General features: G+C 40.9%; 1 protein-coding gene across 5 annotated transcripts in view; it reads left to right on the forward strand.

Annotated features, from left to right (window-relative positions):
* Positions 1-5187: 5187 nt before the first annotated feature.
* The window catches only part of TPH2 (tryptophan hydroxylase 2), an 83118-nt gene continuing 63471 nt past the window's right edge, over positions 5188-24834 (forward strand). For 4 of the 5 annotated variants that reach the window (XR_015706410.1, XM_087765118.1, XM_087765119.1 and 1 more), the window contains exons 1-7: positions 5467-5710; positions 8978-9130; positions 11592-11775; positions 11884-11984; positions 15132-15199; positions 20598-20794; positions 22579-22714. Coding sequence is in view for 4 of the 5 variants with exons in the window: in XM_087765118.1 (XP_087621244.1) it covers positions 5606-5710; positions 8978-9130; positions 11592-11775; positions 11884-11984; positions 15132-15199; positions 20598-20794; positions 22579-22714 (944 nt within the window). In the remaining variant the exon portion in view is untranslated. Of the gene's footprint in view, positions 5441-5466; positions 5711-8977; positions 9131-11591; positions 11776-11883; positions 11985-15131; positions 15200-20597; positions 20795-22578; positions 22715-24834 lie in introns of those variants that run through there. The other variant, XM_087765120.1, reaches the window with a different exon arrangement.

The following is a 24834-nucleotide window of genomic DNA, read 5'->3' on the forward strand; positions in this document are numbered from 1 at the left end:
AAATGCTTCGCTACCATCAAGATGAATGACATGTATTGTTCTGCCTTGGTCCACAGGACCGTCATAAGAGGAAATGAGATTTGCTTGACTCAATTTGTTCTCAGAAAATCCATCTTGACTGTTTAATCATCTGTTATCATCTTCTAGGTCTTTACAAATAATTTTGGTACTTCTGTTTTCTCAAACACATGAAATTAGACTGGTCCATAATTCTTCAGCTTTTCCTCCTCCCCAATATCTTCTTGAAAATGGACATAATTTTGGCCTTTTCCCCGTCTTTTTTCACTTGTCCATCCCCTGAATTCTTAAAATAGTTATTGATGGCAGAGGTTTAATGAGCCTACTCTGTAATCTTAAGTCATTTGCTACGATCAGACTTATCCCAGGTATTCTCCAACATTGTTTTATCTTGCTAAAAGCTAAGACCTTACCTCTCTGCCCTTGCTATTAATTATGATAGACGCCTGGTCACAGGTGATTCTTTTAGCAAAGAATGATGTAAAAAAAAAAAAAACCCAAAACACAAACCACAAACAAAACCCCACATTATACACCTAGATAATTTTAAGATTTTTCTGTTTTGTCCTTTCCTCGTGTTCAGTAGTGGTCTAATACTTCAATTCTTCTGGCTGCTGGAAAAAATTGGTTTTGATGTCCTATACTAATTACTTTGAATTTATTCCACAGTCTTTGTCTATGTGCTAATGTATTATGCTGCCTATATTTAGTAGCTTGGTCCTAGTTTTCATCTCCTGTAAGCTACTTTTTTGAATTGAAGGTAATGACAAAATAATGACTTATGATACTACTAGTAAAAGTGTAGTCTTCTACTACACTTCCTCTACAGTGAAACAGTTTCCTGACGAGATTTTTTTTCTTTTCCTGAAGCAAGGAAAGAATTGTTTTTCTGCACTAGGTTTCCTCCCCTTGGATGTTGTAATAACTGGATTTACTGAAGTCCTCTTTTCTGAAATTGTCAGTTTCTGCTTTATTCTTTGACTCTTTTTTGGCTGAAGATTGTGAATTCATTTTATGTTCATTCTTCATGCGGTCCACCTTCTGCATAGTATTTTCAACCACTTCCTCTCTGTTGGCTCAAATCAAATCCACCAGAGCCTCTCCTTTCATTATTTTCTTCCAAATCCTGGATGAAAATGTATCATTTACGGCCTCAAGCTGTGCCAGGGGAAGTTTAGGTTGGATATTAGAAAAAACTTCTTCACCGAAAGGGTGGTCAGGCACTGGAACAGGCTGCCCAGGGAAGTGGTTGAGTCTCCATCCCTGGAGGTATTTAAAAGACGGGTAGATGTGGTGCTCGCGGACATGGTTTAGTGGTGGACTTGGCAGTGCTAGGTTAACGGTTGGACTCGATGATCTTAAGGGTCTTTTCCAACCTTAACGATTCTATGATTCTATGATTTGTATTCCAGATCTTCTTAGCCAGTCTATCATTTGGTAGATATCCTTTCCCAACAGTTGTTGGTTGATTAAAGTCCTCTTAGTGCTACTAGAATTTGGGATGATTTTGCTGGCTGCTTGAAAACCTGTGTTTAACCTTCCCTTATCTTTGAGACTTAAAAATTAGGTCTATGTTCTCATCACAGATTTTTCAGCAGACCTATCTCACTCAGGGAAATGGACTTTCGAGTTGGTATGTGTATCTTTGATAATCTGGGAACAGATTGTACATCTTTCTTTCCTTGTTGTAAGAAGCTCCTTTGGCTAGTCCACTTGTCAATTATTTCACAGAGTCCTTGTTTTACTAAATAAATGACGATTTGGTTAGGTATTGAGACTTCTATTTGCATTAATAATGTATTGAGACATTTCTTGCATTAATAATGAGTATCTGTTCTCCTCCTTGCCTTTTTTACCTTACACTGAATAACGTTCTTTTCATTTTTAGATCCTTGTAAAGTCCACCTTTCTTCATGCTTTTTGATACTTTTTCGATACTTTTTCATAGCTTCCTTTCTTTCCCCATTCTGCCACACTATGACTTCAAAGTTCTCCTTCCTGCTGTAGCATGCCTGTAGACAAAGACTTGGTGGTGATCTGGGAGAGCCAGAGGTAAATTCAGATTATTTCTTGGTGTATACTAGCTACTCTGCACTGTGAATTTTATCCTCCCATTAAAATCGAATGGAAGGCCTTAAGGTTGCTAGTAAATGTTATCAAACTCTGGTAAATGTTACAAATAGTTTTAAGAAAAACTATGCTGAAATGGACAGTCAGTGTCTCTAAAGGGGGAAAATGACTCAAACATTGAAAACATCTCACAGACTTGCTTCAGATTTGGAGTTAAATTTCCATTTGAGAATTCTGCATTTTTTAAGCTTAAAAAGTGTGTGTCTTAGAAGTTCAGACAACAGCGACTATGTTCTCTCATAGGAGGAGAGGAAAACATATGTGTGTAAACTAAAGAAGATCTTGGAGTTTCTGATTTGTGATTATAGGCAATAAGATGCCTTTTAGAAATAAAAGTAAGCTTGTCTCTCTGTGCTAGACAGCTACCTTCATTTCTATCAACATTAACACCATCTCTCAATGTGAAATAAGATTGCTGTGTGGCACCCTGACATATGTTCTAAAAGAAATATTTTTGAATAGCTGCTTCAATGAACTTCCAATTTTTTGGCCAAGGATTTTAAGTGTTCACTTTTGTTATGTATACGGCACTGTGAACTATAGTTGAAGTCTAAACAAAATCGGTAGTTTAGCAGTAATCCCAGAGCCATATACCAGCTCTGTTGTACTGTAGCTAGAACAACGAAGAAATAAACATTTTCAGTCCATAAATGTGTGTCCTTTAATCTGGCATTGATATGGGAAAGTCCACCTACAAAAATACAAGCTGCAAACGAAGAACTTCCTCTCCAGGGAGAAGCAGTCTCTCTGTGGGATTCATGGGCAGGCAGCATGGTTACAATAGTTGAATCATTTGAGTCTTCCCTGCCTGTTATACTGTACCTGCTGACATAATGCACCTGGGTTTGTTTTGCATTCATGAGTCATCCTGAAGAGGCTATGAGAGACAGAAAACATTTTCTATGCTCTAGTTACCACCGAGAGCTGTGATAGATAGCAAGGCTACTGGGTAGTAGGGTCACTGATTTGTGTGATGTCCCAGCTGCTGAGCTAGCATCTAACAGTAGATAAAATCGTGCTGTCATGCCGGTAGGAAAAAAGCCTGCTCAGTAGAGCTTGGTTTTGTTGTTGGAGCATTTGGAGAGTGCTAAGAAATCTCACTCTCAGAAATTGCTCAGCTGCAGGAACTGTGCCTAGGTATCTCGGGTGTAGCAGGTAGGAATTAAAAGTCCAAAGACTCCAACTTGCTTTCTCATTATTATTAGGATACAAGACTGAACTATCACACGTAGACAATGCTTTCCCCTAACTGGGAAAATGAAGTAAAACTTTGTGGGTTAGCGTAATGAAAATGATTCATTTGCATTACAGGAGCAGGTAGAGGAACCAAATATTATTACAATCTTATTGCCAAGCAGAAGAAAGGACCCTTACTACATTTTACACATGGGAAACTTTGGAAAAGCAAGGCTAAGAGGGTTTGCTTCAGGCGTCCCACGAGTTCTGAGGCAGCTGTGAACCCATCCTGGTCCTGAACATCGAGCATGACCATCCATTTTAAGAAGGGGGTCGTTTGACTGACAACAGCCAGTTTAGACTGGCAGTTTTTGCTGCTTTTTGTTAGTTGTGATAAACAGTAAGATTCCACGATACTCCATGGGAGCTCTGAAACGGTCTCAAATCTTCTGTTGTACTTCCGTGTTGGTCTCTTTTTAAGAGGAAAACGAATTCCCTGATGACACAGATATGTAAACGCTAGTTATAAGATGCTGAGTCTAGCAAGGCTAAAGGCATTGAGGCTGTGAAGGAAGGCAGTCCTCAGCTGAGTTAGATGTGACATGAAGTTTAGTACTGAGTGATACCTCCTGCTACTTGCCTTGTGCAGCTCCCTGCTCAGTGTCTCAGCTTCAGTGGATCTGGTTTTAACTTTTTCCTCTCAATATGTGATCTGTACCTATACCAGGTTAAGGCCACGTGATGCCAGCCATCACACTCAGCTAGGCTGTCCCTCTTCGGGGAGGCTGCAGGGCAAGTCACTGACGGTGCTTTTCAAGGGGAAGCGGCGACTGTTTCCCCCGCCTGGTGCGTTGGAACAGTGAAAACTGTGTATGTATTTGAAGGAAACTTACTCAAATAGTGCTCCCAGTCCAAATGTGCTGTTCAGTCCTACACTCTGTAAGGTAACCTATTTATTCAAAGGAGGTCATGGAAAAGTTTTGGAAAATGGGAGAAGCAGGAGGGGAAATTACAGGGAGAGCAAGTGACAATGGTCGGCGACAAAATGAGTGTTTAACCTCAGAATGTTAGTGTAAGAGAAATTAAAAATCCTAAAACAATTTCACAAGTAGATTTGAGAGACTGAGTACCTTAACACTGCGGTCAAGTTATTGTTTCAGCAGTTGCCTTCTGCTCACTTAACGTTTCTGAGCTAACAGTAGTCTGAAATTAAGTAGTAAACACATTCTTAAAAAGTATAAATCTTTACCCGAGGAACGAGTATTTCAGAGACAAGTGAAGTTGTCCTATACATATAAATGACCTCCAGGATATGTATGGGATCATTTTACCTTCATAGGTGATTAATTGCTTTACTGATGCTGTGGTTAGAAGAGAGTCTTACGATCAGAGTCCGGCCCTTACACAGCTCAGGCAGAAACCACAGCCATTGCTGTCTCTACTAAAAAGCTTTCTCATTAAGCGTTCTCTTTCAGTGGAAGTACTCTTTGAACGTCACCAGTCACCCTTCAATATATAAGGTATATACAACATATAGTTCCTATCCCTCAATACACACCAGCCTGTGTGTTTCAAAGCAGGACTCTATAAAAGGGGGAAAAGAATCAAAGAATTTCTCCCATCAAGCTCCCAGCACAATTTCACTGCGTAGAAACTCAGCCCCTACTTTGGCGGCCTGTCCCCATGTCCCCTCCCCGCCCTGTCCCAGCACTGCTGGGCCTGTTCCGCCCCAGGGCCAGGCACAGCCGCCGGGGCCTCGGGCGGCGCGGCCCGGGGCTGTGAGCCCTGCCCTGCCCTGCTGCCTGCCCTGCTGCCCGCCCTGCCCCGGCTGGTTCGGCCTCCCGCCTTGGGTTCAAGGCGGCGTTGCCCCGCCCGAGGCAGGCGGCCGGGCCGGGTGCCCGCCGCCGCCCGCGCAGGGTTGTGCCCCGCAGCGGGCAGCGGTGTGAGGGGAAGGGGAAGGCGTTGCCTCCCCCCAGCGGCGGGCGGGGGTCGGCACAGCTCCCCCGGGACCCCCGCAGCCCTCTTGGCCCTGGGGGCGCTCCTGCCGGGGCCTGGGCAGCGCCCGGAGGCGACGCCGCTCCCCGTCCCGCCCCCGCGGTGCGCGGCGGCGGCTGAGGTAAGCGGGGACCGTGGGCGTCCATCTGCCGGCGGCTCTCGTCACCCGGAGACGGGTCTCCCCTAATCGGGTTTCCATCAGTCTCGGCGGGGGCGTATAAAAGGAGCCGCCGCGGGGCGAGGCGGGCAGAGCGCGGCGCTGCCCCCCGCCCGCCCGGCCGGCCCCATGCAGCCCGCCATGATGATGTTCTCCAGTAAGTACTGGGCGCGGAGGGGCTTCTCGCTGGACTCGGCCCTGCCGGAGGAGCGCCCCGCCGTCGGCAGCCTCACCGTAAGTGGCGGGGCTGGCAGCGGGGCTCCTCCGCCGGGCCCACCCCCGGCGGCGGCGGGGGCAGGACGGGGAGCCGCGGGTCGGGGGAGCCGGGTCGGGTTCCGCTGGCCCGTCCGGGGGGCCCGGTGCCAGGCCGCCGCCCCCTTTCCTCTGGACTCTGAGGGCAGGCGAACAGGTTGGTTTTTTTTTTTTTTTACGGGGCCGATGAAACTAACTTTGCGGTCCGATCGGTCCTCATGCAAAACGCTGCCTTAAAGGCTCCTTCAAACAGTAGCGAAAGCTTCATTAGAAATACAAGCCATACTACAGAAATCAACCACGCTGCTCTTGGAATAATAGCAAAGCACTGGGGTCCAGTGCAGGTGTTTTTAAATGCTTGAATTTTGAAAGCCCGTGATTAGTCCTGCCGACGGTGCGCGCTCACGCCGTGTCAGCAGAGATCTGCCTTTTCAAGGCGCCCGCAAACCTCACAGCGCGGTCTGCGAAACGTTTTTGGCAGCACGCGAATCGCGTGCGCTCACCCTGCCTCGGTGCCTATGGCGCTTTCATTGCTGGGCAGCCGGCTTTGAAGTTTGTCCAGCTTCTGCCAGCTGGCAGGGGTGTGAGAACACACGGGAGCATCGTATAGAGAGGACGTGCAACTTCCCTGTCGAAAACCCTGTCAGGAGGTAGAAACGGTTCTCTGAGGTGATGGTACGGGTGCAACAGGTGGTTGGGTGATTTCAAGCACGGGATAAACTTCTGTATGCTTACAGGTAAACGTGTTTGAATAGATGCACTATAATAAGGATAAAGAACGTTAATAGGTACTAAGAATGTAACCTGCTCTGAATATGAATAATGAAGACTTTGCCTCCCGTAAAATTTTGCAACACGTGAAGATTCAGATCACTTCAGTAGAACCAACTGAATGCACCAGTTTGTACCAGTTGTGATCTGGCCTATTGTGTTTATAGTAAAATGTGAAATATCCCTATTTGTACCTGCTTTGCTTTTCTTGGAAATACTGAATTAAATAGGATAAATTTGTTTTACTGTCTTTATATTTCAGTTAATTTCTTCACTGAGTTCTGCTATAGATGACTGTCTTTCCTGAGTACTTGCACTTGCTCCAGATAATTAATTTTCATTAGGAAAGTTGATCTGCTAGTCATTATTTAATTTTGAAGTATATTAATGAGGATGGCTGATAAGATTTGAGTTCTTGCAATATCACAGCCTCTTCTACTGGGCTCATAACAATTAGCTAATCTAGTTTTCAAATGCTTGAGAGAGGCTTTCAGTCATCACTTCAAGGTAATGCTCGCTTGAGAGTATTAGGGAACCTGTGACAATCTTGGAAGGTCTCGTTTCCCAGAGGAGTCAATGGTATTGAGATTCTCAGACACTCAGTTGAGTACGTGATCCTCGGTACATAGCTTCCAGAAAGCAGCACACAATGAAGAATCACGGATGCTATAAAAATAGCATCTTTGTCACTTCATGTGGAGGTTGTGCACTTGATGTATGTGAAAAGGACAGGCAAATCCCAAGTATTATTGAAGTTAAAACAAAAGTGTCCTCCTAAACTATCCTTGAGCAAACCTCCCACCGAGCAGAATCATGTAAGCTCCATTTCTAAAAAATAAACATGTTTGAAACCCTTCATATGTCATTCCACAAACATAATTCCTTTTCCAGATTGTATCTGTGTAGTCTAATAAATGATGAGAAAAGACCACAGGGACTTTTTAGCATGTCCAGTAAGTAGTTAAAGTGTGGCTAGCTTAACCTGTGCTGTTTAACGAGTGGCTTTTGGTAAGATGATGCATTTTAACTAGCCCTCTTTTTAGTTCAGTGCATTCTTGTACCTTTAAAAAAAATCTCAGTAGATCCAGTGGGAGCAGACTTGGGAGCTGTGGGCTCTGTATTCACTGAATATTTCAGAGTGGACTAGGATTGGGTAAAAAAGTAAACCAATTTGACATGAACCATGTGGATGCATTGAGACAGCTGTGATGCAAATCGCTGACAGCGATATCCATTTTTAAGAAAATCATTTTACATAATCCAGTTTGAAAAGGAATCAGGCTGAAGTTTACTAATTTTCTGCTGGGTCACAAACCACTTGATGAAATCTTGTAAAATCTTCTAGAAGCACCGGGAGACTCTTTGCTAAAGTCTGTTGGCACAGGTCCACAGACGTTATGCAAGTCGGATAACCTACCTGTAAGAAAAAAATAGGAACACAGATTTAACTTGGCTGTCATCAAGCATTGTGAGACCACTTTAAAAACTTCATCTATTCTCAGGTTATTTTCCTTTCATGCTGCTTTACAATTTACCGAAGAAAAAAATTAATCCATGTGGAATATTTGTATATGATTCTTAATTTCTATCTTTACGTTATTTTTAGTGACTATATTGTGGATGATACTGTTTTAGAAAAAGCAGTTAGCAGCTCACTGGAGATTTCATTTCTCCAGGAGTCGCAACCTGGGCATTGGAAAATGCAGGCTGTTTTTCGAAAATCATGGCCAATCCTATTAAATTGTCTATGAAAACTATACCGTTGGCATCTCAACAAGACTTAAGCTGATAAAATTACAGTTTTTTGAAAATACTGGCTGAAATTTGGCTTAAAGCAGTCTTTGACCCCCAAATTGTGAGAAGAATGTGGGAGTGGCCAAGGATGGTGTGACTTTTTGTATTTTTTTGAGTTCCTCAGCCGGCTCATCTTCTAAGGGAGTTACAGTCTAAGGTTGTATTTCTGTCCTTGTTTGGATGATCAGCAGAGGTTTTGCTTTCTCAGGAAAAATGACATTACATGACAAAATTAATTGTGGTACAACAGAGAATGTAAACTTTATGTTTTAAATTTAATGGTTAATACAAAAATACAGACCAGTGTAAATCATCACAAATTGACTGGTACAGGTTAGAAGAGCATCCCTGCAAGCTTTGCAGTAATTCAGACCATCTCCATTTGCTTCATGTTTATTACTAATGATAGCATTGCCCTGATAATATTATCATATTTGTATCCCAAACATTCATATACTTTTCCTTATGCTTCTTTTTTATGGACTGGCTTCTTACACAGTCATCTCTAACAGCAGCTTTTGACCTGTGATACTGGTTTCAAGTAAATACATTACCTTTTAAATTAAGTCTGGATGAGTTCCATTCAGCTATTTTCTAACTAAAATTTCTCTTTGCCTGAAAAGACTTAATTTTAGGAAATGCCCATTTGAATCTGAAATGATGCTGTTCTTTATCCATTTGTAGCTAAACAGATCGAGTTCTGGGAAAAATGAGGAAAAGAAAGGGAGTAAGGGAAATGGGAAAGGTGAATCTGTTTCTGAAGGCGGAAAGACAGCCGTGGTGTTTTCCTTGAAGAACGAAGTTGGTGGATTGGTGAAAGCTCTCCGACTCTTCCAGGTAAAGCTTACAAATCTTTACACTGACTGGACTAAGGAAGGCTACTGAGGTCAGGTTGTTTGTTGGTATAAATCTAATGGACTGTGGCGGAAGGAATAGAGTGCAGTTACACTCTGCAGAATTGAACAAAAGTAACTTAAAATTTTATGGACCGTTGAAGAAAGCATTTTGGGCTCGTGAAGGGTTTTCTGGAATAAAGTTTAACAGTGATGCTGATTTTCACACCATTCGCTTTAGATTTCTGTGTGATTCTCAATGCTGTAAATTAGATTTGAAGTTTTCTGTGCAGGCCACAATGAAAGGAGGCACTTGCAGAGAGCAGTTCAGAATCTAAATTACATACAGTCAGGTGGTGGTGGTGGCAGCCTTGCTGGAGGATGATGTTTGGTCATGAAGTTAAATGCACCTTTAGGTGAGTGCAGGGTCAGGGCTTTATGCATCTAACTAGAACGTAAATTGTGAAGTATTGGTTCCCATGTAGATCCCCGTGCAATCGGTGGTTTTCGGTCAGACTGCTGGTGGCGCACGTAGTCTGCTTGCCGCCTTAATAAATTGAAGAGGGCTTGGAGGCATGTCTGAGGATAGTTAAAGCAAAGCAGTACAATCAAAGTCTTAGGTTGTTTAGTCTGTGCAGTGCAGTGAAGAGGAAGTTAGGAGCTGGCTTGGGGTCTGCTTCTAAGGCCAAACCATCAGAGGGGTGTAAGTGTAGGGGCACTGGACATTATCAGTCCTAACTCACTGGAGCTGGCTCTGGGAGCAGACTCCCAAGGCTGATGTAGATCCCTAGATTTCCCAGCCGAGGAAAAGGGGGTGAGTTAGACCCCCGGGAGGGAGGCTGCCACATACCAGGGTGTTTGACAGAAAGCTGATAGGAATTGCAGGAATCATGTTTTCAATGCAGCTTCTCTCCAAGGGTTAAGTGTCTAACTGCAGCTCTGGCTTAAATGCTTGAATGGGTTCATACCTGAAATCCTGGATTTACACATCAACTCTCCCTTCCTGGGAATGGGCATTTAACTCTCTCTGGTCTCTTAAAACATGGCTGGAAGATGTTGCAGCAATATCACTGCCATTCACGGAGTCACCTAATGATTTGAGTACCGTGAGGGGGAGTGCGGGGTTTTGTTCTCTTCTCAACCTAGGGTAGGTCAAAGCCACTTGTCCGACTTCCCAAGAGAATGCCTAAAACTGGTAGCTCTGTGTCAGCTGAAAACACGCAAGGGAGTCCTGTGGCTTGTGTTATTAAAGAGTAGATCATAAAAATGATCCTGCTCGGCTTTGTCATCTGCCAGTTTACAAATAGCAGATTCAAAACCCTCAGCAGATGAAAGGTTTTCCTTCTGTGAATTTGTTATGTGAATGGGTTAGCTAAGGAGATACACTGTATACATACCTTATGGAGCATGCCAGTTAAAGAATTATGTACATATATCCAGAGGTGTAAAAGCAGAGACTGCTGGTTGGCTGTACAGAGGGGACCGTCACCTGAAATGCACATTTCTGCAAAATACAGCAGGCAGGTGGAAGCACAAGCACAGAGTTCTCCCCATTTGGAAATCAAAAAATGTTTTATTGGCTTCCCTGAGTAAGTGAAAGGATAGTTGTGAAAAGTAACAGATAGTTTGTGTCTGGCAAAAAAAGGAAAAATCAAAGAGTCAATAGAAATACTGGTTGAAACTAATCATCTAGTCCAACCTCCTGTTTTGAAGCAAGGCTATCACATCACTAGATCAAGTCAGCCATATCACATTATGGTTGTCTGTCACTGCATGACACCCTTGGCAGACCAGTAGTTGTGGTGGGAGAGATACCCCATAGGAAAATTTTAATGCTAGAACTATTTACACACTTGTGTTTAGTTTTGATGCGGACATTATAATAGAGAATAAATTGAATTAGATTTTAGTTTTACTACTATTACCACTTCAGATAATTCATAATTGCTGCAAAAAAGATAGATGAGGACTGATATACAGTTATCCTTAAAAAATATTTTCTCCCTCATGTTCATGAGAAATGCTGAAGTAATACACATTTAATAGCGTCTAAGGAAACACACTCAAATCCAGTTAAATCAGCAGTATTATTATGCACATTGGCTAATAAAATTGCATTTCATGTTTAGCAAAGGTAAATATAAAATTGCATTACAATTTTTTTTCTTTTTAAAAATTACAAAGTAATATTGTCCTTTATAAAAGATTACCTGGTTAGATAAAATTAAATCATTAGTTAACTTTCTTCATTAAACACAGTAGTATTATTTTTACATTCAGTGTACAGATTTTTTTGTCTTTATTATTTATTAAGTATCACTAACCAGTTGTGTAGGTCCAAAGTGAGTACTTTCAATGAAAATACCTTTTAATAACTGGGAAAAGCTTTCTTGAGGAACATGCCATCAATATTCCCCTTCTAGCTGGCATGCCTGTGTTTCATATGCTATTTCATCTTTCCACAGGAGAAACATGTGAGTATGGTTCATATTGAATCACGAAAATCGAAGAGAAGGAACTCAGAGGTGGAAATTTTTGTGGACTGTGACTGCAGTAAGAAAGAATTTAATGAACTAATCCAGTTGCTCAAGTTTCAAACTAATATTGTATCTCTCAATCCACCAGAAAACATCTGGACTGATGAAGAAGGCAAGGCTGCTTTTGTATCCCTTGTCTTAAACACTGACAAATGTTTTGCACAGGTGTGTCTATAGTCTTACGCTCCAGTACATTCAACTCGCATTCTGTCTTCTACAGATCTCGACTGTGTCCCTTGGTTCCCCAGGAAGATATCTGAATTAGACAAATGCTCACAGAGAGTTTTGATGTATGGATCTGAGCTGGATGCAGATCACCCCGTAAGTGTAACATAAAACTGTATTGTAGATAATTTGTTCAGGTTATTTGCCAGTCAAATAAAAAGCTTGTTGACTGTGAATTCTGAGTACTTTTTTGAGCATATGGTTTTCAGAAGATGAGGATTTAGTTATCTTCAATGGTTTCAGTGAATTAATTTTCCTTTTCTGTTGTAGGACACCCAAAAAGGAGGTCCTCCAGAAAACTTACTCAGTCTTGAACAACTATGTCCCCTTTTGTACTGCTTTAATTTATTTTTTTTTTAATTAACTAGTTGATAGAAGCTTTCAGACACTGAAGAGTTTAGATCTATGTGATCTTCAGTTCTGTCACAGCTCTTAGGTGAGAACTGATACTAACCTAGCTGTCAGAGAAGAAGGAATTATGAAAGAGGACTTCCTTGGGCACTCAAGAGATAATTGCAAAATAAATCAGAGCAATATGTTCCTATTTCTGCATGAATGCAGCAGATGGGAAGGTGTCTCACATTGTTTCCTGACTTTGGTGAAAGGATACGTTTTGCACAAGCTGTATTTGCAGTAGTGCCAAATGCTCAGTGCAAAAGGCAAAAAAATTAGACCTGTTATTGTTTTATTTCTTTTGGCTGATGTCCATAAATGCTTAACTTCTGGGTCTCTAGATGGCAGATAATGGCAAGCTACAACATTTTCACTTGTGTTAAATCCAAGTTTCTACCTTTGGAATACTTGGCTGAAAGATAGTAGTGGTAGCTGGTTGTATTCATTCTTTCTCCAAAGTAAAATAGGCTGGACTAAACTGGTATTGTAGGAAACTTCCAGCTGAAAGGAAGTAGGTAATGAACTAAGATATCTGAGCATAACATTGTCTTGTAATAGAATCAGATTAAGCTGTAGCTGTAGGCGACAGTCTCCTTTGGTTTTTGTCACACACATTTTTGTTGGTATTGTCCAAGGTGGTGAAAAATGTCCCCAAAGCAGAAAGATCAGTTCAGTGTAGGGGACTCTCTAGTGATGCATCTGTGCTGCACCATGGTACTACAGTGCCTGTGCGGACTCCTCCCTGGTGACTGCCTTGGCTCAGGAGAGGCAGGTACTCATGGTGGACCTGGGTTTGAGGCTCTATGTCAATGCAGAAATGGCACTTGGACCGCTGCCTTCTGTCCTGTCTGCTCCACAGCTCCTACAGCTGCCGTGCCGTGGCGAGGGCTCAGGCACAGACCCTCACGCCTGCATATACAAGCAAACGGACGTCATCACGATGTCCCCTGGCAGCCCCATTTCCCTGTGTCTGGTGTCACCTGCCTGCGTATCAGCCATGATAAGCATCATCACCTCGCTTGGTTTTCAGCCATCTCTACTGCGCGTGGGCCCTTCCCATGCTGTGGACCCACAGCTGGAGAGCACGTTCCTGGATCCTGGTTTCTGCCATGTACTTCTTGATGACAAATGAGGATTTACCTTGCATTTTCTCAGAATGGAAAAGTCTGTTGATTACCTGCGACCATTAACAGTAATTTGGTTCAGAGGCCGTACTGGCAGCTCATTCTAGCCTTGAGTCGATGACTGTGACAAGCCATTTGATACTGTTTTATGATCTGAGCTGGTGCCTTCATTAAATACTTTAGTGCTCTGCTGAAAATCTGCCTTCAGTTTTACAGACAATGGAAAAAGACATTTGCATTATATGAATATATATTTTACACTTGGGGGAACTCTTATAAACATAATTTACACACCATTTGTTAGCCTATGCAGCATGCTAGGTAGTAGAGATGGGGGAAAAAACTGTAAAATCTGTGACTGGGCTTTCAAAGGCCACTTCTGGTGCCTGCCCCGTTCCTTAGTGGTGGTGTGTAGGTGCCAGAGGGCCAAAGAGAATTATCCTATTACAGAACCAGCATAGCACCACTTCAGCAGCATAGCCCTAACCCACTCCATATTGGCTAATGGCTTCAGTCTCAGTTTCGCTACATGTGACAGGCTTTTAAATCCCCTGTGCTGTCTTCCGTCACTTTTCAGCTCTTGAATGTGCTGCAGCTGAGAAACTCAATGCTTACGTCAAAAAGTATTAAGCAGACAAGGAGGCACCCCTGGATTACAGCAACTTTTTCCCAGTCAAAAAGCTTTTCTGCATAGGAGTGGAGACTTGAAGGTTTTCTGCAGTCCTTTGGCATCTTCCCTTACTCTGCCCCAGCAGTGCAGCTTTGGTTATGGGGCAGTAAAATGCCTTCTGAGTTTTCTGGAAGCTCATACAAACATTTCAAGTCAAACAACGTTATCTTTTCATACCCTTCAGTGATTTGCATTTGTGTATGTGAGCAATAAGGAAAAAATGCATTTTACTTTTCAGCTGACTAGGGGGAAAGTTAAATGCACTTTCTGGGCTACTAACTGGGAAACTTAAATAACTCTTTACCCTTTTTCATCTTCAAGAGGGCAGTTCTGCCTTGAAAACAGGTAACTCTTTTTGTAGACACCTGAAGTGTCTACATCTTTTATAGGTATAGAAGAGATCTTGTTTTAGTTTTGAATAGCTCAAAGGGCTGTAACTGGCTGGCACGTATGTGTTCTATAGCTCTTTTGCACTTAGTATGGAAAAGGTATGAGCCTACTGTAGCCCACAAGGTAGAGCCCTTCCTCTGTAACTCAGATTGGAGCAATATGCATATTTGCTGCTGGAGGCTGATGGTTCAGTCCCTAGTGTGTTGGTTAAGATGGCAACTGCTGAAGCAGCATCTTCCAAATGAGTTGCGTATGAACTCTGGGAGCTTGATTCTTCTAGTGAAGAAATTAAGGACAGGTAAATTACTCTGCTTTGTGCCTGCATGTAGGTCTCCATTCAGATTAAGGAAAACCTGAGTGAGACGATATGACAAGGAAAAAGTTTCCCTTTTTCAACATCTTGGAAGAATAACTGTACCTATGCACAAACCTGTCTTGAAAAAGCTCCTATGGGACTTTGGTGGGGAAAAAAGTGAAGAAATCCTTATCTTCTCTTGCAATATAATTACAATATAATTAGGTACTAAATAAACATTTTAATGATTCATATTTATATACATTATGTATTTATAGTATTATATATATAAGGTATATATTATATACTTGTAATTCTTACAGCTAATTTTCTGTCCTTATTGTAAATTACTTTCTTCTTCCTTGCTTAAGGGATTTAAAGACAATGTCTATCGACAGAGAAGGAAGTACTTTGTGGATGTTGCCATGAGCTATAAATAGTAAGTACTGGCATAATTCTTTCCCATGCTGCTGACTAGTTATAATTCATGCTCTACTTAATTCTGTAGGATGATATTTAACAGTAGACAGAGTCATCCTTTAAACTTTGACTAGTTTAGTGTAGTCTATAAATGACAAACCTGATGCTTAAAATCCCGTTACATTTTTGGTACAGATATAGGCAAGTAAAGCATTTAATGGTAAGCACTATCTCTTCAGCATTTTATTCATAACTGCTTAAACTTAAGAAACTCCTTTACAAATGCTTGCATGTCTTAATGACAAATAGATGCACTGCTGAATTGTGCATATCTAGCATCCCTGTGCAGTTCGATGTACTCACTAAAAAACAAAGTTATTTTCTTTTCATGGGCTTGCTATACTGGATGCTGCAAAATGCCTTTTATCAATTTTGCCAACACAGCTCTCAACTTCTCAGAATTCAGTCAGTGGATTTCTCTGTAGTTAGTGGAGCTGGTGCCTGTGCACAAATACACTGCATGTGTTTTCTCATTTTTATTTTTTTTTTTTAACATGTCAAGTCAGTATTTTCAATTTGCTACCATGCCTGGCAGTTAGAAAACTTTCTGTGCTACCTACAAATACCTACTGTGTTGCAATTTTCTTGTCACAGAAGCATTTAACTTATTCTAATCATACTTTAGGTTTTATTTGCAACAGGCCTAAGCCCTCATTCTCAAGGGAAAGAACATACTAATTTCATGTTCTTTTCCATTTTACCACACTTCTTCAGGTTTTTAATTTTTCTCCTCTGAGATTTCTACCTATGTTGTTGAAAGAATATAAACCACAATTTTTTCTCCCTTGATAGAAGGCATGTCCTGTCAGGAAGCAATCCAGAAATGGATATTTGAAGGTTTTTCCGTTCTGTTTTTTTGTTTTTAACATAAGGCTAATATACGGGCTGCAGAAGGCTGGGGGGACAGGAGGATCAGCTCCGCTTTGTGACCATATAATCCTGATCATATTTCTCCTTTACTTTTGTCCCATTCCTGTCATTAAGCTATTACCAATCTAATAAATGTGTAAGTGCTAGTGTTGGCTCCCCTTTTTTCTGCCCATGGTGGCATTTGTTTAGCGGGGTGCTCATGACATTCATCCAGCACACCGAGCTGCTGGGGGCAGGGTGCTGGTTGGTGAAGTTTCCTAGGCTGACCAGATAAGTCCTAAGTTTAAACAGTTTCCAAATGTAAATTGAGACAGTTTTGTGGTTTTGGTTTTTTGTTGGTTTGTTTGCAGTTGATTGACTATCTTTTTTTCAGTCTAAGGCTTGCTGTAGAGTTACTTCTTTTTGCCTAGCATTTATTGGTGTGTGAAATGTCAAGCAGATACCTGTGGATGAGAGCAGACGGTGTGTGCTCCTAGAGCTCTTTCAGTAATCTCAGATCGTTCTCCATTTACCCGTGATGGTAGCAGTAGTGCCATGCATTTCACAGCTGCTAAGTTGCTGGAAATATCTTCCTCCTTTCTCCCCCTCAGCTGCCTAAGTGCTGGAAAGATCATGCTGCTGGCTCACTAAGCAGTGGTTGGTCTTCTGCTGCAATGTTGGTTTTTTTTTTTCCACCCTGAAACGAGTGAGAAACATCTTTTCACAAAAATCATGTAAACAGAAAAACAGATAAGGAAAGGAAAAATCTTTTCCTTCTTTTGATTTTGAAGGCTCAAGAACCATTTCTGCAGGCACACTACAAAAATCAAACAACCCAGACCAGAGGTTATTTGAGGGCCAGATCTTGTACTTCAGCAAAACTGCTCAGGAGTGTTCCTTCATCCCAGTGATCTTTTCAAACCTTTAAAAGATTTCAAACTCTTCCTATTATCAGCAGAGAGAAAACAAGATGCTTTGCATATTTTTAGCGAGGGACCACAAAACGGCTGGGAGGCCAGTGATTAGGGCAGGTACCTAAGACATGGCAAAATCTCGTTCATACTCCTCAGGTCTCCTGCAGTGGTTATCTTAACCCCAGGGATGTGCCATATCTACTGGGCTGTACAGTCAGTCTGTCTCTGGGTATGCCTGTAGAGACAGCCCAGGCAGACATTTACCCTCAGCATCCTGCACCTCAGCCTAAGCCATGCTGAGGAAAGGCAAATCAGCTTAGGGAGGACTCCGTGCTGCTACAGCTAAGCTGCTTCTGCTACCCATGCTGGGGAGCTCAGAATTAATATGGGTGTCTTGACACTACATTGCAGTCTTATCACACTCTCTTCTGTGGTCTGATGACTATTTACTTATTTATACAAAAAGAACAGCTCTGTTATAAGGACTGATTCCCTCAGGGATAAATTCAGAGCATTGTCTTGAACCTCTCAGCATCTTCCAGGTAAGTGACCTTCCTAATAATTTACTGAGGCTTGATGCGTTTCTACTTTTCATTTTCCAGTGTAAAAAAAAAAAAAAAACAACCCACACTTGTTTCCTTAAAAAACCAAACAAACAAACAAAGAAATTTGGCTGCAAAGAATTAGCTGCAAGGAATTGGCTCTGTAAAAAAAGTTGTTGAGTTGAAAATCCCAGATCAGCATTTCCTTTATGAATTGCTACTGTTCTATAGTGGTAGATGTTCTGCTTTGCTTGAACATAACGAGGTCTCTGTAGTGGAGAGAGAGGGAAAAACACTAAGAAGTGAACTTGGAGGAGCAGATATTTGCTGGTGCTCGATGTTAAAGGGAAAGACATGTTAAGAGAGCACAGCAGTGAAAATCAGCTGTATGAAATAAATGGTCCAAAAAAAAAATATTCCTCCCTCCTTCATTTAGCTTCTATCCTAAAGATAGTGAAAATGTGTTAATCTTGCTAATTAGTCCTTTGAGACTGATCAGGGATTGCAAAAGTGTTGAGAAAATTAAATCTGGAGGAAAAATAATGAGGTTTAAAAGGGAATTCATAATATGAGTTGATAGCTCATGACCATGGGAAAATGGAAAGACCCCATTTTAATAAAGGGAAATAAAAATTCAGGATAGGTTAGCTTGTAGAGTCATCTTACTCAGCCACAAGAAAACTGGCTATGCAGGCTGGCCATTCCTGTGATTTATGGAAAAGTTTGAGCACAAGGTGGGTCTTGCTTGTTGAAGTAAGAGCGTGAGAAAAATGAGATTTGCAGAGCTGAGTGAGAAAGGCATAGGTGCTCCCTCAAGTCTGGCTGCCTTGATCCTCTGGATAAAGAAAGCGGTATCATGATCAGCTGGAAATAAGATCAGCTCTCCTAGGCATAAATCCTATTAAGGAATTAATGTTCAGTGAACCTCACTTCAGTACTAATGAATTAATTGAGACAATAACTAAGTTATAAACCTTTTAGTGAGCAGTGAACAAGCTTCAGATCCTTGATTGTGTTTATACCTCTCTAGTGACAGGCTAAATAGAAACCCGAGTTTTTCCACTGGTGCACAGATTTCTTCAGCTTTGCTGGGTCAGTGCTGACTGGTACTGACAGTATCCGTAGTAGAGGTCAGGTCTAAGGAAGAGGGAGGAGGGTACTGCACAGTATTCTGGCAACCCCAGGTGGATGGAGTAGCAACCTGCTTGTATCTGTCATGTGCAGTACAATTTAGAATAGCTGTGTTATGCTTTCCGTGAGCTGACAGGCAGCTTAAGGCTGATAAAAGTGTAAAGGTGAAGACAGATAGTAGACCTGAACGACTGACTCCCACTGCAGAATGGGCACAAATCCAGTGCAGCTTCTGTTGATGAGAAATGCTTCACTAGATGTGTTGCAATTCTTGTCATGTCTGCAAAAGAGTGGCTGAAGGGGACCTAGTGGATGTATTGGATATTCAGTGAGTCCTTAACAAGTATGCGTACCTCATACAAAGTGGGCTTTGACTGACAGATAACTGCTATGGATCAAAATACTTTGATATAGTGAAAGGCAAGGGGATTAAATAGTAAGTTTTCAATAAAGATGAGGGGACAACCACAATGCATGTAGGGTGGATGCTCTTCTCTTGTGCATGTAGGGACTGCATACCAGCAATCACATGCGACATGAGGGCTCATTCCTTGTTACCTCGTATGATGGAGGCAGGATTATGAACCTGGCGACAGTTGAGATGGAGAGCCAACCCCCAGCAAAAGCCCAGTGCTGCAATTCTCCTGCTGCAGCGAGATGCCCCGTGCCCGAGACGCCTGTTTAGCTGCTGTCTGCGACACTGGAGAAGCTGCAGCACTGGGCTGGGAGTGCCCGTGTTGCCAGCCCTGTGGCAGAGGAGTGGGAGCTAGGGACTGATGGGGTGGAAGCGGGTCCTGTGAATCCCTTTGCCAATCTATACTTTGTTACAGTGCGGGAAAAGAGGATACCTGAGGAGAAAGCAGATTGCACAGATTACATGCTATAGATTGTGAACATTAAATCCAGAGAAAGATTATACGTTTCTAGGAGGAATTCATAACATGAGATGATGCCCCATGACCATGGCATAGGAAATTCCTTACAGCTAAATACAAGGCAGTGGAAATTGGAAGGAGCCCTTCATACTCTTCACACTGTCAGTCAGTTTTGGATTAGCTGTAACCATTCAAGGCAAATCTTGGATGTCGGAGAGATATCCTGGTATCTTGTTTAAAACTGACCTGTTGCTTTCTTAGCTGGTGTCGTTTTTCTAGAGGAATGTGAATTCTGTGATTGTAACTTGCAAAGCTCCTGCTTTGCAATTTCTGTGCATTTGTGTAAGGGGGAGGAGGCAGAGGAACGGTGCAGAAGGAAAAAAAGGGATGTATTTAGAAGCTTAGTTTCACCTATGCTAGGCTGTTGGCTCCGAGGTGAGCTTCCTCATGATGTAGTCCTGCATGAATTTGGGGTTCCAAACATATCTGCACATGTAAGCAACAGTCTAAACAATAAATATATATATATTTTAATTGGATCCACACATTTCTAAACATCTATGTAATTGCCTAATCTTCACTTTGTTAAAATGCTAGGTAATGATACTGTGTGAATATTATGTATTTTAAAGAATGCATAGAGCATGCAGTCTGCTGATCGTCTTACTGAATCAGGATCTTCAGCTAACCACTTGCAAAGGCATCGGTGGCAATAAATGGAGAAATATTACTCTGGTATAGGAACATGGCTTATAAGAAATCCATCTTTCTACTATGATATATACAAAGATTAAGAAATAATCTCATTGCTTAATAAGAAATACAGTTCTTAAGAAGTAAATGTAATACGTACACCATAACATCCAGAAGAAATTCTAAGAAAAAAAGGATCTAGTTGTCATTTTTAAATAGTTTTTAATAGTTTTAATAGGCTCTGTCTGCCTTTATTTATTTAAATAATACTTTTCACAGAAATTTTGCCATCCGGTGTCTGTCTTGAATCTGGTTGTATTCAAATGTATTTTGTATTACTTTATTTTTTACAGTGGTCAACCCATTCCCAGAGTGGAGTACACAGCTGAAGAAATTAAAACATGGGGGGTGGTATTTAGGGAACTCAGTAAACTCTATCCCACCCATGCTTGTCGTGAATATTTAAAAAACTTTCCTCTGCTGACCAAGTACTGTGGATACAGAGAGGATAATGTGCCTCAGCTGGAAGATGTTTCTATTTTTCTTAAAGGTAAGATTCATATTTTGTTTGTCAATAGATACAGTTTCATGAAAACACTCTTTTCTGTTAGTATGAAATACAAAGCACATTGAATGAAAAGACTCCCAGCTTGTCAGTGGACTTTGGCTTAGTCTGAAGTATCGTTCTATTTTTGACATTCTCCATGGCAGAGAGTTTCTCGACTCAAGACAGTTGTATATAGGTACCTGCAAGTATGAAGCTGAGAGGAATTAAACAGCTGAATGTGTATCACATGATGTTATCTTGCACAGGGAGAAAAATCCTTCAGTATGATGGAAAAAAAGAGCAGAGTTAGCTCTGCTCTTCTCATTGCCACAGAGTGGATGTTCTGATAACCACAGTGGGCATCCCCCAGATATCCAGGCAGGTAAAAGAGGGAATAAAATGCCAAGATAACTGAATTTAAAGAGGAGAGTAGGTTTGGCACATTGTTGGTACAGCCTGATGAATATGAGGCTTTCCTGAGTGCCTAAGACCTCATGAAGCTAGTCATTATATTTGTATGTTGAAAAAACTCAATGGGACTCCATAGGTAATCAGGTACTTCTCTTTCGTGTTATTTTTTAGGGGTTCAGGATATTACATATTTAAGTTTGAAAATACCCTTCTTTTTCATTTGTAATGGAAATGTATCCAATATGGAAGGAGAAGTGGCAGACGTGAACCTGCAGTTTTTAACTGTAGAGGAAAAGCTGCGAAAGAGTTCAGTTAAGATTTTCTCTTCTCCTCAGGGTCCCTTCAGATACATATACTTGTTCCTTAATCCTCTTACTCAGGAGCTTCTGGAGCTCAGGAACTAAAATATTATAAAGAAGACAGCTGTTTCGAAAAAATGTTAAGTGTTATGAGAAAGAACAGCAAAATGTTTTGTCCCAAATGCACATGGAAAATTCTTAAGAGAAATATAAAATTTGTAATGAAAAGCTTACTTTCCCCAATTCCTGCTTCATCTGTAACTCTTGTTTGTGAAACACCTGCGTTTACTAATAACTGACTCATCACTCTCTGAATTTAGTTGTGTCCTTCTGGGTCTCTCACCTGTTGTGTTATGGTCTCTAAGGAATGATGCCAAAGTGTACGGGTTCTTTCTCCCTAACTAGAAATTCAAAACCTCACACTTCTTTCAGAAATATGTTTTCAGACTAGATACAACAATAGTAGTGTCTGTTGAAGAAAAACTTGGAACATTCTCCTGTAAACACTTGGAAAGAGTAAAGAATGAATTTGGGAGAGAAATGTCCTTTTCAAAGTCGCTGAGTCTGAAGTAATTCCTCACTGGGACTAATCTGACAAAGGAACACTTTGTTAAATAAATGAAGACCTCAACTGTGAAAGTCGGTATTTTGCTGTCACAAAAAGTACTTTATCTGTAAAACTAAGGACAGATTTGATTTGATCCTATTCTGTTCTGTTAGTTTTTAATGTATTTTACAGAAGTCATCTTCTGTTTTGGAAACTCCTCTCCTGTTTGGTACTAGACATGAGAATCAGATACATGGTGATTTGAGAACATCACTTATGGTACCTTACCATCTTTTCTAGACAAAGGTATTAAAACAAACTTTGAAATACCTCAAGCTGTTTTCATTAAACATGTGCTAGCAACGCAAAATACTTCTTGTACATAATAGGTGAAAATGATGTGTGGTGATCTTCAACCAAGATACTCTCTGTGTCATGCTTCTGGTATATTAACTATAGATCATTACCTGTCCTCAGAAATGCATATAGGGCTATATAATATGGTCTTTTGTTATCTCCTTCACTTTCAGAAAGGTCTGGCTTCACAGTGAGACCAGTTGCTGGATACCTATCTCCCCGAGATTTTTTAGCTGGCTTGGCGTATAGAGTTTTTCACTGTACACAGTACATCCGACATGGCTCAGATCCTCTCTACACACCAGAACCGTAAGTTGCTACATTTGCTTTCGTGCTGAAAAAATATGATCGCTGGTTTCTTAAAAGACCCAATTGAATTTACCAAGATTGAAAAGAGGAACCTTCCCAAAAGGTAAAAATATAGTTCCACCATTGGTGACAAAACCCTTCACATTGGTGAACCAGAATGTAATTCAAAGGCTTCTTTCGGACTTTTCTTAAATAACTAGGCTATTTATATGATGGGTCAAAAAATTCTATCTATCTGCATTATTTTTCAGTGGAAAATGGAGTTTTCAACTAAACATTTTGAAAAAGTATCTAAAATTTTATTTTCTGGTGGACAACTAAGGAAAGAAGTTGGGAAAAAAGCCCTGAATTCCTTGAAAAAAAAGCCTTCAGAATTATAATTTGGTCTTCTTGTATCCTCATTTATCTTTTTTGGGCCAGACTCCACAGCTGAACTTCATTTCTCTCCTATAACACAACGCAAATGAGTCATGAGGCACTGTTCTCTCACCCAGAGAGGATATTAGATATGAAGCCTGTTACAGAGAACATGATAGAAATAAGAGACACTTTAATTATGACTTTCATGGGACAGCATTGCAGCTTTTCCAAAACAGAATATTACGAGTTTGGATGAAATATTTTGGCATTTGGTCCGTTGATGAAAAGTGGGGGGAAAAAAAAGATCACAGTGATTGTAGTTCTTGTCTTGTATTATATATGGTGTGCTCTGTGCCGTAATAACAGAACAATACATGTCAGTTAGATAATATGGAGGTAGTTTCACCAAAGGCATCCACTGATCTTGTAACCACAGGAATGACATTTTCACAGTGCATCAGTCATCAGATGGTTAGCATGAAATTGTAACTGTTGTTTATTCAGCTTATACTATTTTGATGTATTTTATTTTTGCCAAAATTTACACAAAGGGTTCACGCATATATATCCAGCTCCAGTCCTGTAAACACTTGGAGCCATGCCTAACTTTGATTTCATTAATAGACTGTTGAAACCATGGAATAATATTTTTGGATATAAAAGGGTAATGGAACCGCATATTAAGCTGTCCCTAAAAATACTCCCACATTATTCTGGCAGGAGTCACCAGGTGGTGCTGTTATACACATATCTACTTACTCTTTTTCTCAGCATGTGAACTGGGCAAAGTATTTGCTAAAATGCTATGAGGCTAGTTTTGTGTGTGTGGTTTTATTGGGAAAGAGGTGGTAAGCCCTGAAGGTATTCACTCACTTCTGTAACCACTGTAACTAGAACTTTAATCTCTTAAATTTGTGGGCAAATTGCTACAATGTAAAATACTGAAAGAAGGGCTTGAATGTATGATGCTGGCCTCTTCTGGTCTATCTGAAAATATTTGTAGGTATTTCAAAAAAAGAAATTATACTTAGAAAGTACCAGGTTTTGCACCAATGATTTCCTCTCCTGTAGGAAGCCAGTGTCTCAGATTGTAATACCTGCCAATGCTCAGCAAAAGAATAACGACATTTTTTAACTTAATACAAACTAGGAGAACATTTTCATCTATTGATAGGGGATTTAGGTACATAACTCCAACAGGAGCGAAGGAGGAAACATCTTCTAGGAAACAATTAAGTGCATTTATGTTTTTGCTGATGTTTTCTGGTTTGTTGCTTTGTATATTTGAGACCCCTGTAGTTTTCAGGATGCTGCTTACATTCAGAATTATGCAGTGTATCATAGCTGATCCTTGGTAGCAATGACAACTACTTTTTTGTAACCTTTCTGGTCGTGGTGTCTGGAAAGTCACTCTATAGTAATACTAGTTCAATTAGAATGAAGATTTTTATCCCTTATTTGGGCTGAACTTAAAAACCCAGGTTATGGTCTTAACAGCTCTAAATATGACTAACAGAGGAATTAAGCTGTCATTTACTAATGATGTTACTCTATTCCTGCAGACCTACTTGTACAGAAACCACATAAATGAAATAATCTGTACTATCAGGAACTCCACAGGAAAATTTTGAAAATCCCTTTTAAAATGTGTTTAGATTTTTTTCATAAGATAGAGCATATAGTAAGTGTTACCAGAAATGTAGAGTGAAATCCTGGCTTTTTTGTAATCAGCAGCAAAACTAAACTGACTTGAGCGGGGA

This window comes from Nipponia nippon, unplaced genomic scaffold (assembly GCF_047370975.1).
Source record: "Nipponia nippon isolate SJK-2023a ecotype South Korea unplaced genomic scaffold, ASM4737097v1 scaffold_3, whole genome shotgun sequence".
NCBI classification, from domain to species: Eukaryota; Metazoa; Chordata; class Aves; order Pelecaniformes; family Threskiornithidae; genus Nipponia; species Nipponia nippon.